Source organism: Macrobrachium rosenbergii, chromosome 5 (assembly GCF_040412425.1).
Source record: "Macrobrachium rosenbergii isolate ZJJX-2024 chromosome 5, ASM4041242v1, whole genome shotgun sequence".
Classification (NCBI taxonomy): Eukaryota; Metazoa; Arthropoda; class Malacostraca; order Decapoda; family Palaemonidae; genus Macrobrachium; species Macrobrachium rosenbergii.
In genome coordinates this window covers 57,270,259-57,289,975 of record NC_089745.1, presented here as the reverse complement: position 1 = coordinate 57,289,975, position 19,717 = coordinate 57,270,259, and the positions used below count along the sequence as shown (strand labels likewise).

The window sequence follows — 19,717 nt, the reverse complement described above, 5'->3', positions numbered from 1 at the left end:
AGGTCTAAAAAATTTATGACTCATCCGATCCTTTGGAAGAAAAGAGACATATAGGTTCCCTTCGGTCTAAAAAGTTTGATGAATCTTCTGATGCTCTGCAGGAAGATAAGAGACACCTGGCTTCCCTTAGATACAAAAAACTCAATGAAAACTCCGACACTTTACAAGAAGACAAAAGGCACATAGGTTCTCTACGGTCAAAAAAGTCTGAAGAGGAAAAAAGGCATCTAGCTTCTCTCATGTCCAAGAAATCTGAAGATTCGCAGTCTCTCGATGAAGATAAAAGACATATCGCTTCGCTGCTGTCCAAAAAATCAGATGTTAATGTCAACGAGGATAAACGCCACATTGGTTCACTGCTTTCCAAAAAGTCTGATGAGCCTGCTCAGACAAACGAAGACAAACGTCATATTGGGTCTTTGTTATCAAAAAAATCAAACGATCAAGTTCAAACAACAGAAGATAAACGTCACATCGGTTCCCTGCTTTCGAAAAAGTCTGATAATTCTGCCCAAGTGAGCGAGGACAAACGTCACATAGGTTCTCTGTACTCTAAAAAGTCTGGCGATGACCCGTTAAACGAAGAAAAGAGACACATAGGCTCTCTGCTCTCTAAGAAATCCGATATTTCTGAACACAACGATGACAAAAGACACCTAGGCTCCCTCTACGGCAAAAAATCCGACACAAGTGCCAAGGCTGCAGACACGACTGATGCCACAAACGTTGACAAGAGACATCTCTCCTCCCTGTTCAAGGAACGAAGTTTCAACACCTGGCAAGACAGGTTCGGCACAGAAAAGAGATACCTGGCCGCTCTCCTGAGAAACAGAGACGAAAATATAAATTTAGGGAAGCGCCACTTTTCGTCTCTGCTAAAGCACAAAAACTCTTACGGTGACATCTTGGAAGAAAATGAAATTGACAAGCGGTACTATGCTTCCATCCTAAAGAGACCGGATGACAATGTAGATCATTTAGAAGACGAAATACACCAGTACCAAGTCGCCAACGAAGAAGACAGTGAAACAGATATAGATAAAAGGCATTACTCTTCCCTTCTGAAAAACTTACCAGCACCAGAGTATTCAGAAGTTCAAAAAAGGTATTTTGCTTCTCTTTTGAAAAACGGTGATGTCAGATTCGGCGCTGGCAAACGACATTTGTCCTCTTTGTTTAGGAGCAGAGAAGAGAACGAGCACCCGAGGGCGAAGCGTTACATAGGTGCCTTGGCTAAGAACAATGACCTCCCCTACCTATTCACCCGATCCCGCCAGAACCGACGAAACGCCCCAAGAACCCCCGAGGAAAACATAGCCTATTTAGAACGTCTCATCCGGTTGGAAATTCAAAAAGGCCTTCTCAAGAAACGGCAGCGACAGCTGGATCTCTTGGGGTCCAACGACAAAATGCTGGTCCTCCTCAGCAACATCAACAACAATAACAAGTTGGCATACGAAAGTGACAGCAACAAGGCTGAAGATTACGACAAGCGTAACATCCAGTCCCTGGCGCGAAATGGAGATCTCATCGGGTGGTCTGGGAAAAGAGAGGGCGCTTTCGATGACAACGGCGGAAGCATGTACATATATACCCCTGCCCAAGAGGCGTCTGTTCCATATTCAGTCAACAAGAGATTTTTAGGTAAGTGAAGTTATTCTTTCCAAGATTTCAACAAAATGATAATGACCTGAGATTCAAGTCAGTCCTTCAACGGGATGCTAAATTCCTCACATTCTACATTACACGACTGTTAATTTGTTTCTTAAAAAATATCACATCTGAAGAGAAAGGTACATGGTAAAAACACAGAATGTTCTTACAGACATAGGAACACCTCTACTAAGTACAATTCACTATTTATTACAATGTTGAAAATCAGGACTAAAATAACAAAATAATTCTTGCATGCTAAACGAATTATCATGGCTAAAGAACAAATTCATCCGTACGAATCAGAGAAAAGCCAAATATCTCCACTACAGAATGAGGACAAAACAAAAGATATACGTACAATGTAATGATCCAACCCTCGTTCCATAGAATTAAAAGGAGATATAAATGTACTTATTCATGATAACGTAAAATATGTACAAAATTTTATGACGTAGATTTAATTGATCTCGGATAATGAATGCAAAGCCCTCTCTCTCTCTCTCTCTCTCTCTCTCTCTCTCTCTCTCTCTCTCTCTCTCTCTCTCTCTCTCTCTCTCTCTCTCATTTTGACCGATCTTACTTTATGAGATGACCATGAAAAATATTTTATCAAATTAATCCATGTGAATAAAAGGATTACTCCATTTATATATCAGCGCTTAAATTTCTTGAGTTTAAGCAAGTATATAAAATATTTTTACGAAATGAAACTCCATGTATTGCGGACGATTAAGATCTAACTTGTAATAAAAACAGCAAAACTACTTTTTCATGCTACACCACTGAAAACGAGGATTTCATTCAAATGAGTATCTATAAATAAAGACTAAGTATTTGATGATAGTGAAAAATTAATTTTGCCTGACAAACCTGGAAAGGTGTCATTTTTATTTTACAAATTTAAAAAACCTTTTCAATTACACAAGAACTCATTAATCGCCTTTTACAAGAGCGCTAAAAAATCTTTTGGTCAGAGAGAGAGAGAGAGAGAGAGAGAGAGAGAGAGAGAGAGAGAGAGAGAGAGAGAGCGTCGTCTTGATTACAGAAATCTGTTGTTTTTAAGACCGGAATGAGATAACAACAACACAGAGTTTCTGAAGTCGCAGAGCGCTGAAAGAGCTCGTCGTATTTTTTTTTTTTTTTTTTTTTGGAGGTGGTCGGGTGGGGTTCAGTTTCTTGTAGAAATTCTACATAATATATCCAACCACTTTTCTTCCATGAGGAAACCAATTCGGTAAAGAAAAAAAAATCTGGAAAATAAACCTTTGAACAAACCTTTGAAACACTGACCAAACTGAAAAGTTTTAAATCCCAGATTTTAAATGGTTTTTGGAGAGGCAAAATATCATTCCAAAGAAAACTGGCATATGTTGTTAGTTTCTATCCAGTTTTTTTTTCTTAACTTTATGATAACACGGCATTCCTTACATTTGAGAGGCTACATTTCTGTGTTATTGCTAAGCGATAATCGTCAGATTTCAATTGCAAGTTGAATTTGTTACTAAGTGCAGACATTTTTTTAAAGCGAATTTTTTGTGCTACGGCTTCTGCAACCAAACCAACTGTCAAGTGGTAATTAAAAAACCTATATAGGATATTGTGATAATAAGCTTGAAAACTGAATAAACACGTGAACTTGCAGAGCATAATCACACAAAGCTTGTAAAACTGAAATGCATTACAGCAACAAAAATAAAAGCAGAAATCAAGGAGAAATGATCAAAAAGTGTAAACAGACTCGCGGGGAATTTAGAATCACCGAATCAAAGAGAGATGACATCACAACATGTTTTCGAAGTTCCGTCCAGAGAAAGGAAGGAGGATGATGCAGACATGAGGGTCAGAGGCATAAGAGGATTACAGGGCGAGCATGCACCAGAGCCCGGCCAAAAAAAGAAAAGGAAAAAAACAAAGATGAACACAGGAATCAAGATAAACAAATGCAAAGAGCAGCGCCGACATCAAGAAAAAGGATGTTGTTGACCTGATAGCAAACATCTCCAGATTCTATTCACGGAAAGGATTTGGGATTTTTTCCTTTTTTTTTTTAAGAGCCATTTTTGTCCTTTGGTGATTTATTTCATGCCCGATCCGATTTATTTCTAAATCCCTTCTGTTCGTAACCCTCACCCTTCACCCATCCAATATACCTCTCTTAGTTTTTACAGCCCCATTCGACCTATCAGTCGTACGTTAGTGATACGATTTTACTTTCAATTATCCTCGTCACAAAAATCCTCCCTTCTTCTCCTCCAGCTTCTATATTCATTGAAATAAATCCACTTCTTCTCACTTTTAATAATTTTTTCCTCACCATTCTTCTCCATCTCCGACGTATTCACACACACAGACCACCGCTGAGGCAATCGATAGCCGAATTTGGCTGGGCCAGCATAAAAGAGGGGCGAGTTTTCAAAAGATGAGCGCTTTGCTTGATGAGATTATGCCCACTCCTTGGGAAAAGGGGCAATCGCCCGGTTCTGAGAAGAGAGGAAGACGAGGTGTCTGCGTTTGGCATCTGAGAGAGCAGAAGTGGGCGAAACGACAGGGGGTGAAATCCACCTTGAAATCTAACTTCATATTTCGGCCAGTGAAAATAAGTTCATCCCCACTATTGCTATGACTGCTATCATTGCTATGACTCTAAACACTGCTCTTACTTCTGCTACAACAATTAATAATAATAATAATAAAAACAAAAAGTTATATAATGATAACAATCAAGACCGCAGCCACAGTCATTCGTCATGATGATGGCATAAATAACTGAGGAGCTATCATGAGATACGAAAATAATAATAAACTTACAAAAATAGATGTGAGAACTGCAATAGCAGAACCGGTGATAAATAACAAGGAGGAAGAAAACCTGTCGCTAAAGCGAATAAAAAGAGAACCAAACAACGAAAACAAAATGAAAACGAAAGACCTGCCTGTAAAAACTGAAAGAGAACAGAATATTCAGAATGTACAATTTAGGCCAAAGGCCAAGCGCTGGGACCTATGAGGTTATTCAGAACTGAAAGGAGGACTGAGAGTGAACGGTTACAAAGGTGTAACAGGAGGGAAAACTCGCAGTTGCATCATGAAACAATTGTTAAAAGAGGGTGGAAAGTAAGATGGAGGAAAGAATATGAATGGAGATACACTAAAAGGAATGAAAAGAGTTGCAGCTAGGGGCCGAAGGGACGCTGCAAAGAACCTTAAGTAAAGGCCTACAGTGCACCACGTGAGGAGCACTGACGGCACTAACCCCCTACGGGAGAGAGAGAGCAGGATCGAGGGAGGAATATCTGAGAACATCAATATCACGTACTCTTTCTTACTAAGTGTAAAAATTAGGGAAGAAAAAAAAGAGAGAACTAAAGGCCCGCAAAATGGAAACTTTCAAATGAGGGTCATAGGCTATTGAAAATCACGTGACATGCTGACGTTATGCAAATACATCCACATTTCATAAACTGTCATTAAAAAAATAATTTATCATTTTTGCAAAACTATTCACATTTCGCGATGACGTCACGCATACTGTCAAAAACTCATATTTCATGACATTGTCATGAATGAATTCGCATTTCACGGAGTAGTCATGCAAAAAGCCCCATTGCATGGGGTCATTTAGAAAAACTCGTTTTATTTTAAAGGTAGGAAGAAAAAATTATACATTTAGAATGAAACTATGTACGCAAACACTTCATGATTTCACGGAAGTTTAAACTGCAAGTTTTTATAAGATTTGTATTTACATTTTCGTGATAAAATTATATATAAATCACATTCCAATGCTGAAAAAATAAAGTAATAAACTGAAATATAATGGTGGAAGACCATTTCCATCTAAAAATATATTGCAATATCCTGAATATGACGAAACAAGACCCCACTGATCACGAGCTTTGTCTTGCCCACGCGTAAGCACGCAGAAATAGAATATACACACGTTTCTTTCGCAGTGACTCTTGAGAAAAATTCATTTTTGTCTTATTTAGTATTACTTTTCTTTTTTTTTATATCTCCTTGACATATCTTTCCATCTTGCTGCATACCTACATATGTCTTCTGCCATTCAACTGCAACTCACACAATCTGTCTTTTCCCTCCACTAAAATTCATTTCCTCATCCCACCACTGATGTTTCTGTCGCCCTTAATAGCCTCCTATACTGCAAACATACTCTGCTGACACTATGACCCAATCATGGATTTTTACAAGCGCTTCATCTAGTCCTTCACCCTTTGCCACCAACTGTAACCTAAATATCCATTCTATGTGTACACTCTTATAACTCCTTAATTTTCAAAATTAATCCTCTCGATCCCATTTGCAACAATATTTTTACCCTTACTCTCCAACTGAAATCGTATATCATAACTTTTACTGTATCTGATATACTGTATATCTGACCACTACTTTTCTCCATTAATCCAATCAACTTGTTCTTCCATTTACTCTGTACTAAAAATAATCTATCAAACACTTTTCCTCGTTGTAAAAACACACACACACACACACACACACACACACACACACACACACACACACACATATATATATATATATATATATATATATATATATATATATATATATATATATATATATTTCAATAATCAAACCTAAACTAGTGAGTCGTGGATGAATCCCTGTGCAGAATACTTCCACAAGACTAATTCTGTGTAGTTTCATAAAGCTACACAGATTTCTCACCTGCAGCACATCCGAACCCCTAAACCCACTGTCTCACTCACGCACTCTCTGGCTCCCTGAATGTTGAGGTTCCTCCTTTGGAAAACCCCTTTCACACTATCCAACTATCCTCTTCTAGGTATTTTTATTTTTCTTCCTCTAATCTCTTCTATTCATTCCACATGACCAAACCATCTCATGAAATTCTGATCCATCCTTTCACCTAAACTAACACCTTTACCATTCTTCCACGTTCCTCACTCACTCAGTTCTTCTTATACCATATAAACTAGGCAAAAAATTCATTCTTATAGTATCCTAGTTCACCAATTACAAATGACTTCCTTTGAGAAGTTGGTTCAACAATCGCTTCATACATTCCTACCTTAGCTTCCATGGGAAATTTAAGTTTCCTTCGTATAATTTGCTCAAAAACCTGCTTTCTTTCTTGAATTGAATTGAATATAGAACTTAGGCCAAAGGCCTAGCACTGGGACCTATGAGGTCATTCAGCGCTGAAACGGAAATTGACAGTAAAAGGTTTGAGAGGCGTAACAGGAGGAAAACCTCGCAGTTGCACTATGAATCAATTATTAGGATATTGTGAAAAGCAAAATGAAGAAAGAGAATATGAAAGGAGGTACAGTAAAAGGAACAAAAGGGGTGGAGCTAGGGGCCGAAGGGACGCTGCAAAGAACCTTAAGTAATACTTACAGTGCACCGCATGTGGTGCACTGACGGCACTAACCCCCTACGGGATGCTTTCTTTCTTGCTTCATGTGTTCTGAGACTCAAATCTTTCACATCTAGCCAAGATTCGAAATATCTACTCTCAAATTCATAAAAGACTCTACTCCTATTCTTTCACCGTATATATTAAACGTCATACCTCCATCTTCCTCTTTCCCATTTATCCTTATTTAGCAACCTCACCTCACAAGTAATAGAACTCGGATTAACCCAAAAGAGGTGAAGTGACCTGGGCCGGTTTCTTAAAAAAAAAAACTGTTATGTAGAACAAAGCAATGAATTAGTAAATATGTGTTAAGTGGGATTTGGTGGGTTGCAGCTGGGTTGGAAAATGGCTTGGGGCTAGCGACCTCATCCAAAAATTGAAATGCAGAGAACCAGAGTTAAGGCTCTGGAACCATCCGCTGTTTTTGAGAAAACTCTCTCTCTCTCTGTCTCTCTCTCTCTCTCTCTCTCTCTCTCTCTCTCTGTATATATATACGAGTATGTGTGTGTGTGTGTTTGTGGGTATGTGTGTGGGCGCTCACTAGTGTTCTCTCTCTCTCTCTCTACACACACACACACATATATATATATATATATATATATATATATATATATATATGTGTGTGTGTGTGTGTGTGTGTGTGTGTGTGGGCGCTCACTAGTGTTCTCTCTCTCTCTCTCTCTCTCTCTCTCTCTCTCTCTCTCTCTCTCTCTCTCTCTCTCTCTCTATATATATATATATATATATATATATATATATATATATATATATATATATATATATATATATATATATATATATATATATATATATTATGTGTTTAGTGCTCTCTCTCTCTCTCTCTCTCTCTCTCTCTCTCTCTCTCTCTCTCTCTCTCTCTCTCTCTCTCTCTCCACAATTCGAGTGATTTTGGTAGTCAATCCCCCATCTGGAATAGTTCCATGAATTTTGCCCTCTCTTGAGCTATTCACAGGCACAGGCTTTTGTTTCCAAGAAACTTTCCAGATGACAGAGGGTCCACAGTGACAGACTTAAAATGACTTTCAAGAGACGAACCAAGGACGTGCTTGATTCATGACTCAGCAAAAAAGTGCGAAAAGCACTCAAGCTGGTAACATAATTTATTAAATAGAGAGATTCATTGATTGATTATGTCTATTGAAACTGGCATCAGACAGAGAGAGAGAGAGAGAGAGAGAGAGAGAGAGAGAGAGAGAGAGAGAGAGAGAGAGAGAGAGAGAGAGAGAGAGTATAATCTGGTTTAATACCTAGACTGGATGTTACAATGGAATCAAACAAGTATCACTTTCTGGTAGACTGTTTTATATGCTTAACATACGATTGAAAATTCTTATTCCTGCACCCTCAATGTTCACATTGTAAACAAATTCGTTTGGGAAACCAAATTCAAAAGCTTTTACTCAAAAAAGTAGTGTTCCAGCAGTCATAAAATGAACATAATCTTCGTGTATAACACACACACACACACACATACACATATATATACGTGTGTATGTATGTATGTATGTATGTATGTATGTAGGCTATATGTGTATATATATATATATATATATATATATATATATATATACCGTATGTATATATAATATATATATATATATATATATATATATATATATATATATATATATATATATATATATGTATATAGCGTATTTGTATCATAAACAGGGGGTGGATCCGAAGAAACGGAAGAAATATGTCACTGTCACAGTCATTCTTAACTGCTAGATCGTAGATAACCCAGGCTCATCAGCAGCATGTCGAGCCTATTCTCCGTTCACTTCTATCTTGCATACATTCTTTCATTTCCTGAATATCAAGGCCCTGACTTTCTTCTTTTCCATCGATACAACCCTCTTTAAGCCTTCCTTTGCTCTGTCCTCTTGATAATCTTGGAATTTTACAGGTTCCACCAATAAGTAATTAGACATCGTTATTATCTGAAGCATCTGAATCACGAGTTAAAAATGTTTCAAAGTAAAAATTGTGGTGAAAGTGTGTGTTTTCATATTCTGTCATCTGGTTAACTGAATCTTTTCTTAATATAATTTTGTTTGACGTATTCACATCGATGTACTCATGCCGTCCTTCATTCTTACCATATGCCCGAGCCATCTCCAAACACTTTAAACACTCCTATTACCTATTACCTTTTTTACGTCTTTCGTGTTATCCCACATTTCTCACCGTACCAAATCTCCTTATAACGCTTAAACTACATAAACAACTCGTCTTAAAAGCTTCAGTCATTCAACATGCACACTTCATCCTAATAAAGAGAAGTTGACTCACCAATCCTTTTGAGTGATATTTAGGCTACTCCTAAATACCTATTCGAGTCACACTTCTTTCTTCCACCATCCATATTAATCTTCATTATCCCAGTTTCCTAGTCACTTTTTATTAAAACAATATTAGTCGTTTTTCTCATAAATTCTCCACTTCATCTTGTAAACATTTTCAAACAAATTTTTGAAGTTCCTACTCACTTCCCTAAGTATACGAGTATATACATATGTATATATATATAATATATATATATACACATACATACACATATATATGTATCGTATACATATACACATATTTTTTCCCAGCTTTCAACCATTACTCTTTGTATATTCTACACAAACAATTGTATTAAGCAACCTTTACCTTTTCTTTTTCATCATCTTCACGCTTTAATTTCACGGGGGTGGGGAGAAGGGGGGTAGACTCACAGTCCTATCTTATATGCAACTTGGACGTCCAGTGACACTCTTCTTCTTTTTCAAGCCGTTTGCAGAAGCCCTCCTAACTCCCTTACTGCACCTGTACTGAAATTCGCCTCTCTTCCTACCCCACCGTCTTATGTTAAATTTGCACCCAATATCCTACAAGAATCATCCACTTCGGTTCTTCCACCATCCATAGGAAAAAAAAAAAAACACTCACAGTCAAGTTGTTCCAATCTCAACTCACCTAGAATTCCCATGTAGGGTAAACGACTTTGGGATGCTCCCTGAACGCGTCATTGCATCCCCTTTGAATTCAGCAGCAAATTTGTGCTTGGTTAGTAGACACTGGGCTAGCAACTTCTTCTTAAAAGAAATATGTGTATAGTTCATCAGTTCATATATATTTATATTATATTATATTATTTATATATATATATATATATATATATATATATATATATATATATGTATATATATATTTCGTATATAAGTATACATATCTATATGTGTTTATATATATACTACATAAATATATATATACTGTATATAGTAACAGACGAAATTTTCACAAATAGTAGTATCACTACTTAATGAAATGAAGAACCAGATTTAGGAAAGAGAATGCTTTTGTGGTCCACGTCGCCTCCCCGCCGGTCGCGTAGGGACGAAAATTCAATCAAATCCAGAGAGAATGAAATTACCTTATCGGATATTGCATGATGAACATATTCATTTTACATTTCCAAGCTTATATAAAGGCCTCGCTCTGCCCATCATGGATGAGGAATTTTAATACAAAATCTTTTATCGCAGACCACAATAATTGATAAAGCTTTTTTCGAAGTCTGCCCGTTCGCGATAAACTGCAATTACACGCGCACACACACATCTGCATATGATGTCCGCTTTTCTGATTTGCATACAGTCTGCTTTTACACTCACACACACACACACACACACACACATATATATATATATATATATATATATATATATATATATATATATATATATATATATATATATATATATATACATTCATACATACACACACAACAATATATACATACATACATATATATATATATATATATATATATATATATATATATATATACATATATAAACATATATTATATATATACTGTATATATATATCGAATGTACGAGAATTATACATGTGGACAGATGTTCGTGAGCATATGTCTCTGCTCAATTTACAGGGATACAAAAGAAGACGTGGTACCCACCTATCTTGAAAATATCGATTTGAGAACAAATGAAACACGTCGTAGTACACGATTAGTGTAACCACTAGACTATATATATATATATATATATATATATATATATATATATATATATATATATATATATATATATATATATATATATATATGTTCATACACATATAATATATATATATATATATATATATATTATCATAAATATATGTATGTATATAAAGCAGTTACATAAATAGTACAATATAACACGGCGTAACGAAATCACGCACGGGGAACCGTAAATAACTGGCAGTAATTAAGCAACAATTTGTTTGGGAGGAAACCCCACCGAGACAAAAAGTACAAACATCATTTAAACGATGATGAAAGGCATAAAAAAGATATTGCACAGAAGCCCAAGCTGAAGACCGCTGGAAAAAGCCATAATACACGCGAGGGAATGGGGCAATTAGGCTTCAAGGAAATATTAAAGATGAGGCGGGTGGGGGGGGGGGGGACCGGTGAACTGCTGGGAGAAAGGAAAATAAGAAGGATAGGAGAAGGATGATTAGCTGTGGTCTTTTCTGTCTGTGTGTAAATAAGAATGATAGGAGAAGGATGATTAGCTGTGGTCTTTTCTGTGTGTGTGTGTGTGTGTGTGTGTGTGCGTGCGTGTTTGTGAGAGAGAGAGAGAGATGAGTGTTCTGAAGTCTTCAGTATGTTCCAGCCAAATTCTACCGTTTTTAAGGGTTTACATAACAGAAAAACTATAGCCAGGAATGAAGTCCGTAATGATGGAATAGAGGAAAATAAAATAATATACAGTATATGTATGAGTCATATTAATAGTGGCTCAATTGTTTAAATGATTTTTTCTAAGTGGAATATGAAGGATATGCTTATTACTAAATGACTGAAGAACATGATAAGCTTTTTTCACACAAGTTGTGTACATTTTGATGCAAAGTCTGGACATAGGGAGTTTTTCTGTAAAGGTCGTGAAAGTCAGTTACAGTTCGGTTACAGACCTGTGTATGACCACGTCGTCGCTTAATCTCACGGTTACTAAATACTAAAGGAATCTCAGGACGTTGACATTATGTATTTTACACATACCGTCCTCGTGACATTTCCCGAAATACATATGTGAAATGTACTGCCACTTACCATATTTATATCCTTAGAAAAAGCCTAAATAATCATTTATTACTTTGTTTTTATTCATGATACAGTGACTTCTGTATCATCTTTAGTATAAACTATAATGTTAAATTAATTTTTGTGACAATTGTGACAAACCATGATAGGTCATCCGTAGGCGTGGAGCGTGTGTAAAATAGCGTGAGTAAGAGATTGACGAGAGGATTCCCGGGGAGACGCTGCCTTAACAGGCACCCTCATTTGCACTTTTATAATCAAGAAAGAAAATTGTAGAAGACTGTCTCAATTCATATACCACCTATTACACATACACACACATATATTATATAAATAGAAATAATCAACACACAATCACGTGTGGAACAGAAATAAATTTCTGACTCACATCAGGATCGAACCCAGGTCTTTCAATTGGAAGGCAAGGGCGCTGCCCACTAGGCCATACAAGTCTAAAAGAAGTTGGAACCTGAGAGCAACCGCACCAAAGGAATTACCTGGGCAAGACCTGGGTTCGATCCTGATGTGAGTCAGAAATTTATATATATATATATATATATATATATATATATATATATATATATATATATATATATATATATATATATATATATATTACATATGTAAGCTGATAGACGAAAAGAACTTAAAGAATAAGACACATCATAATGGAAAAATCGACAGGGATAAAGGAATTTATAAGGAGATAATTATACAGCAAACATAATTAAGAATAATAAATGTACAACTCAATTATTATTAAAAAAATGCGATATATTCTCCGAGCCATGAAGTAACTTAAAAAAAAGGCAAAGAAAATGAATATATGTAAACGATAGTAACACAAAATCATCTGCATATCGAAGAATGAGAACCCAAGCCTAAGCGTTATCTTTATAGGCTTGATTTTATTCACGCTTCTTAGGAGAGTCTCTCAGTGTACAGGACTGGAGATGTTCCGTTAAGACACCTTTCTAGTTGCAGTTATTTACTTCTAGAAAAGTTAGTGTTACTGGGGTCCAATTGATCAAATACTTTCCGACTCTTGCGTTCAATCCGGCGTTTGTCTGAGACCACTCTAATATCGCTTCCCAAGCTGAGGAACCAATACACACTTTAAAGGACTGTCTTTACTTACAAGTTGTTTTTTATACTTGACCTACCGTTTTCTTCTATAAAGTTGGAGTTGTAATGAATTAAGTGAAGTTGGTTATAAATTAGAATGAGCAGGTGAAATATTCAATTAAAATTCTATAACATTTATTATTCTAGGGTCTTCTCTCGGGTCACTAGTAAGGATTCTACAAGACAAGATTGTTTGGGTCCACTCATATGCATACCTGGTTATCATTTCAAGACTTAAGAATTCTACTGACGTTGCCCTAGGTACTTCTAATCCATTTCATGGGTTTTGTACAAGCCCCTCGTAGCTAAAAAGTTCTGTATATCATTACTTAGGCTCTCTAATTTTGCTGCAGGTATCTGACAGATAAATCATTTAGAGCCTCGATGGCCAAGTCAGTTAGAGCAGCAGCCTCGGACTTCTTAGGGGTCTGTGGAGCGGGTTCAAATCCGCAACCAACCGGTTAGAGAGGCAGACACTTTGCTATCCATGTAGATACCCCGGGATTATGTATGTGATCAACGGATAGGTTTGCTTAAAAGCAAATGGGTGTTATAGACTAATACATACACAAACAAAGCCACTCCAACATCTAAAAACATAACAGACACCTCACACGTCTCGACTGTCGACCTAACCGCGCAATGTCTCCTCGCTGCTGGGAGAAAGGGTGCTGGTGACTGGTCCAATACATGTACATACGCTACCGGGGTCTAAGCGATGACAGGCAGGGCAGCCGATCGAGACTACAAAGTCTACCCCAAAGCTAAATCAAAGTCCTTCAAAAAGAAGGCATCGTGCTTACTCCATTCAAATGGGAAAAAAGCACGTTAAAAGAAGAAGAAGACGAAGATCTGACGGATAAATCATTTAGATACATTTCACTGAAATATTCAAATGTTGACGGCACTTATAGTCAGCCAAGTGCTGACCAGACCCATGTTGCTTAACTGCAACGATCGAGAAGCCTGTGGTGTAGCTCAAGCGTTCAACCAGAAAATGAAAACTATAATATATCCTAATGGGATATAACCAAGTGGCGGTAAAATCTACCTACTGGAACTCTGTTATGTTCTTTACAGAAGTTACTCCGTTTCTGGTCTGAGAAGCTCTTTTACCTATGCGGGCCTTTCCTCTCTGTATACGAAGTATAGTTCTTGATTTGCAACGGCTCTGATTTACTTGTTCTTATTACCGTTAATTAAGAACTGTATGTCATGCAAAAAGATGGATCTGACTTTATTAAGACCCTCGCTTCCCCTCCGATTTGTAGTTATTTCTCTCCAGCTATTCCACCACTAAAGAATAGTGTTTAATCTGTTTCGACTTGAACAGGCTTTTATCATAACCTGCAATACAACTTCCTAAGTGCCACTTAGCTTTACTTTCTTTTAACTGGCTGAGCTAGTAGTTTGCTGCATTTGTACCATTCACCTCCAGTGCACAAAGTAAATGATTATCCTCTAATGCAAAACCGACGGCTCTGAAATAATTCCGAAAATCTTTCATTCTTCTCAATGCCAGATTATCTTCTTTCATGGAGGATAAAAGCTGTTAGCTGCTGAAATAAAGTCCCCAGAGATCGCTTATGCAACTTTCTTGCTAGACACAATAATACCTTTCAGTATTACCTTCTGATCTAAATATCTAATAATTATCCAGCTTCTAGTTGTGAACTTTTGGAGAGATAGTCAATCTAACTATTAACGATACGTGACAAAAATTTAGTATGAGTTTAAAAACAAAAGAAAATAAAACGACCACACACCTCAAACTGATAAAAGACCTTAGGAAAAAATGGACGAACTTCTAATAATGAATTTTAACTCCTTTCAGTTTCAGAAGTGCGCTCAAGACAAGAGGGTTTTCTTGCGAATGAAGTGAGAGAGAGAGAGAGAGAGAGAGAGAGAGAGAGAGAGAGAGAGAGAGAGAGAGAGAGAGAGAGAGAGAGAGAGAGAGAGTTGCAGCAACCAAGTCATGAGCCCTGAGGTTTCAAGCTCCTCTAAGAAGCAGATTAGCTTCATGGTCAAAACGAATTCCCGGTGGCCTTCTTTTTCTTGTCGAATAAGTTCCACCTTTTTTGTGACAAAAAGTGTTACAGAAAATAAGAGCCACCAAAAGACGTTAATGTTCAGCGTATGCAACTCCTACAAGAGAGGGTCTTTAAGATGAAGAGAAAAAAGTGTGGAGATTTTAAGATTACGTCGAGAGAGAGAGAGAGAGAGAGAGAGAGAGAGAGAGAGAGAGAGAGAGAGAGAGAGAGAGAGAGAGAGAGATGGTAAAGGCACAATAACTTTAAAACTTGAACAAATCTAGTTGCTATTTATAGTCATTTCTCATTTGCGTTTCGTCACAGAGAATCTGAAGAACCTTTGCAGTGGCAAGCTCTACGTAAGACCCTAATTTATGGAGCATTATTAAATCGTTTCACAAGAAGAAATAATAAAAATCCTTTCATATCTTCGGTCACTTGCGTCGCCATGTCTAAATACGTGAAGATTGTTTCTTGACAGTTGCGGAAAGATACCCAAAATCCGCGCTTAATGAATCTACATTTTTGCTTGCTATTACCACCATCTACGGTATCGAGTATCTTGATGTGATTTTTCAGTAGGACTAGTTTAATTTAAAATAAATATTTTTCTTTCAATGTGTCAAGAGCTTCTGTTTTCATTTGTAGGACAAAGGCATTATTCAACAAAAACTGACAGCAGAATGTAATCGACAGTCAACAACTTTACAGTACCCAGTGGCCCATATCTGTGCTCGGTAAATTACCATAAAGGAGAAATCCCACCTGAGTCGCGTCTTTGAAGTTGTTACATTGGGCTAAACATCAGTTTACTCAGAAATCTACCTCTTTAATATATCCAATCAAGTTAACTTTACTCTTCCGTCCTGCAGTCTCGATTACACGTTCAGGAGGAAGACGTTAGATTCGTCTTCATCTCTGGAGGAAGTAAAAGATTTTTTTTTTTCCAGAATACAAAAGGATAAAGGCAGCATCTGACTCATCTGATGCTTTTGAAAAGAAATAGCTCCGTCATGAGATGAATTATGATTATGAATTATTATTACTCACAGTGGGTCAGCTGTATTGCTATTTTATATCTCATAATCACAATAATTTCATTCCTCTATACAACTACCAGTTATCGAGAGCAAACAATTGCCCTAAATATCTCTCTCTCTCTCTCTCTCTCTCTCTCTCTCTCTCTCTCTCTCTCTCTCTCTCTCCCCAAATAATTAAATGGTGAGGTTGCTAGCCACACACTCAGGCTATGATTGTTCAAAAGGCTTATGTGCCAACTGCATCTGTATCTACATACCCAAAGAAGAAACGGCACATGATGTATATACTTGTACATACACACACACTATATATATACACATACACACAAACACACACAAATTGTATATAAATATATATATATATATATATATATATATATATATATATATATATATATATATATATATATATACATATATATATATACATATATATATATATATATATATATATATATATATATATATATATATATATATATATATATATAAAGCTCCGCAATTCCAAATGACGATTTTAAAGCTTCTTTATAAAAAGAAAACTAATCATTTATTCTTTTCCTATTACATATTACAATATTTCGGCATGCTAGCTTGGAAACAGGAGGGAAATTATACCTATTTTTTCGTAAGGCATTCAGGTAAGCTCCGAATGCAATATCCGTTTCTCGAGCAAAAGAACGCGAAGAAATACCGACTGATAAACGAAATTGAAAAGCAATGAAATTAAATGAATACAGAATGCCATAAATTCATAATGCAAAATCACCAGCCGTCCATCTTCATTGGTTTGTGATATCCCGCTGCGTTTCAGTTATAAATTGCACCATGATAATTAGAAGTAATTGCTTTCGGTGACTTTTGGCTGTTGTCGTCTTTTTCTTCCAAGTAAAGATGCATTTTTCCAATTTATCACCTTTAAACTGATGAAAGGAATATGTAAAAATCAATCTTCTCTCTGCAATCCTTTTTCCATAATTTCTGGTCTAACTTATGCATGGTCAACTTTTAAAATAGAATCTGCCGTATTTTCGCACCTCTTGATCTACGGAAAAAAAAAAATACCCAGGGACAACATTTGAACCCATACACATCGTTCCTATTAATATTCTTATGAATTCCAGTAATGAGAAAGGTCAGGGAAATGACATGTACTGTAGGCTAAACTCTGTAGAATAAAGAAACAGGTTGCGAATTGTTTTGCAACGATAGATATTTGTAAATGAAGCAATTTTGACCGATGAAAGGAAAGGGAAGATGCAGAGACCAGCGAAAGGGGTTCTCAGAAGAAACATGGATATACAGTATGTTCTGGGAGGTAATGAATACAAAGTAAAATATCCTTCATTAGCTTGCAGTGAGTCTTATTTCATGTGAACTGAGTAGTTCACTCGGCTTCTATTTCTAAGTGAGGATCTTTCCTAGATAGTGACCCCAAGGGTTTTCGGGGGTCGTTATCTAGGACTAATATTTCTTGGGGGTCATTATCTTTATGATATTTACAGTCTTTTGTTTATGCTTTTGGTAATCCCCAGCGGGCTTGTACTAAACACGCCGCAAAGATGGATACAAACCGGGTTAAAACCCTTGGGGGTCACTATCTAGGAAAGATGAGGAAGTGATTCTGAATTCATGAGTACACTATTTATGAATCAGTTAAATTGAGAGCAAACATGTCTTTCTATATGAAATAACTGAATGTAATTAGAAAAAATAATAGTAAAAAGGCTTAAAAATTATAGCAGTCTAGAAATATTTTTATTAAACATTTTTTGTACTTATGTAAACTACGAAACACTCGAGACTATCTGAGCAAAAGAAGTTAGCCTAAAATTTATCAGGAAAACCCTAGATACGATACTTGAAATACATAATAAGTAAAAACGATATTTAGGCGTGCTTACATCACCGTGGCTCAACCAGTAATATGTAAAGGGGAACTTATGTCCCGCATTTCCTAATAAACTGATTTTAATATAGCCAGTTTTATAGTGATTTTGTTTACAGTTTTCACTCGTGTACTCGTAATTTTCCACTAGAACTTAATGTATTCCTCTCGTTAGTTAGTTCTGATACTACTGTGAGAAAAAAATTGCATTAAGAAATATACATGGAAAACATACTCTTCTTACATGAAGTCTGAGTATTTTGAGATATGATAAATCTCGAATAACTCCAGAGGAAAATTGCCTTAGATGTACAGAAGACCCAAAAGAATTTTTTTCTGACAGTAATTACCTCAGATCATTCTTGAGGCAACAATACCCCACAACAACAGCAAAAGCAGTAAGAACGACAGAAGAAAGAAAATTATTAGTTTCGATGACTGAGCTTTTGCCAAGTAAAAATGGAGAGTAATCTCCCTCCTTCACTTAGCATTAACCGATTAGTCTTGAAAATATCAACCTTCCCCTTTTTGGAAATGGCGTTATAGAGGCATCATTTTAGCGTGACATGACAGCATCCGGGAGAGTCTGTACAGATGCATAGGGCCAAAGGGCAAACCAATAATTCAATGTGATCATTCGAATGAAACACGATATGTGCCCACATACCATCCATGAAATTCATGTAACAGAACCTTGTAATTCCGGTGTTCCTGAAGAATTTTCCGGTCTCCGCCCTTGTAGGCTTTGTCTAACAAGACACGAAGCGAACAGTCAGGCTGAGAGAGAGAGAGAGAGAGAGAGAGAGAGAGAGAGAGAGAGAGAGAGAGAGAGAGAGAGAGAGAGAAACCGAGGTTATGTTCACGTTGAAGTATAAGTACAGCAACACACACACACTCCACGTTTTTTATCTATATTTTATGCTACAGCGTTCTCTTTTACATTTTAATGTATTTTCTCATTTTTCATTCTTTCAAACCAAAAGATAAACACAATCGTTTGCGTAGGGTACGAGAGAGAGAGAGAGAGAGAGAGAGAGAGAGAGAGAGAGAGAGAGAGAGAGAGAGAGAGAGAGATGAAGCAGGTACAGGGAATGATAATGCATTATCTGTCAGAGTTCTAAACCGTTAGCCATGAGCGGCAGCTTATATCATCACAAAAGGATTTATTAGTAATAAAATAACCACAACAATACGATGCATCTTCAATCACGTGTCTCTGACAGATTCTACAGAGATTCATATCACAGAGTAATCTTGACAAAACAACGGATTACTTTTCAGCTGCCCTCTCCAAACGTACCTTGCGGCAAATAATAAAACGGTGAAAACGCGAACAGTTTTATTTGATGACAAGACAAAGTGGTTTGAGATGCTTATTGACGCACGAGGTATCAGGACGACTGCCCCCGGACAACTACCCCCTGGATAATC

At 36.7% G+C, this 19,717-nt stretch overlaps 1 protein-coding gene across 1 annotated transcript in view; it reads left to right on the top strand.

Moving 5' to 3' along the window:
• Positions 1 to 19,717, top strand: part of LOC136838824 (uncharacterized) — a 267,615-nt gene that overhangs the window by 235,146 nt on the left and 12,752 nt on the right. Inside the window, 1 exon segment of the mRNA XM_067104448.1 lies at positions 2 to 1,644. Within this exon segment, the coding sequence (XP_066960549.1) occupies positions 2 to 1,644 (1,643 nt within the window).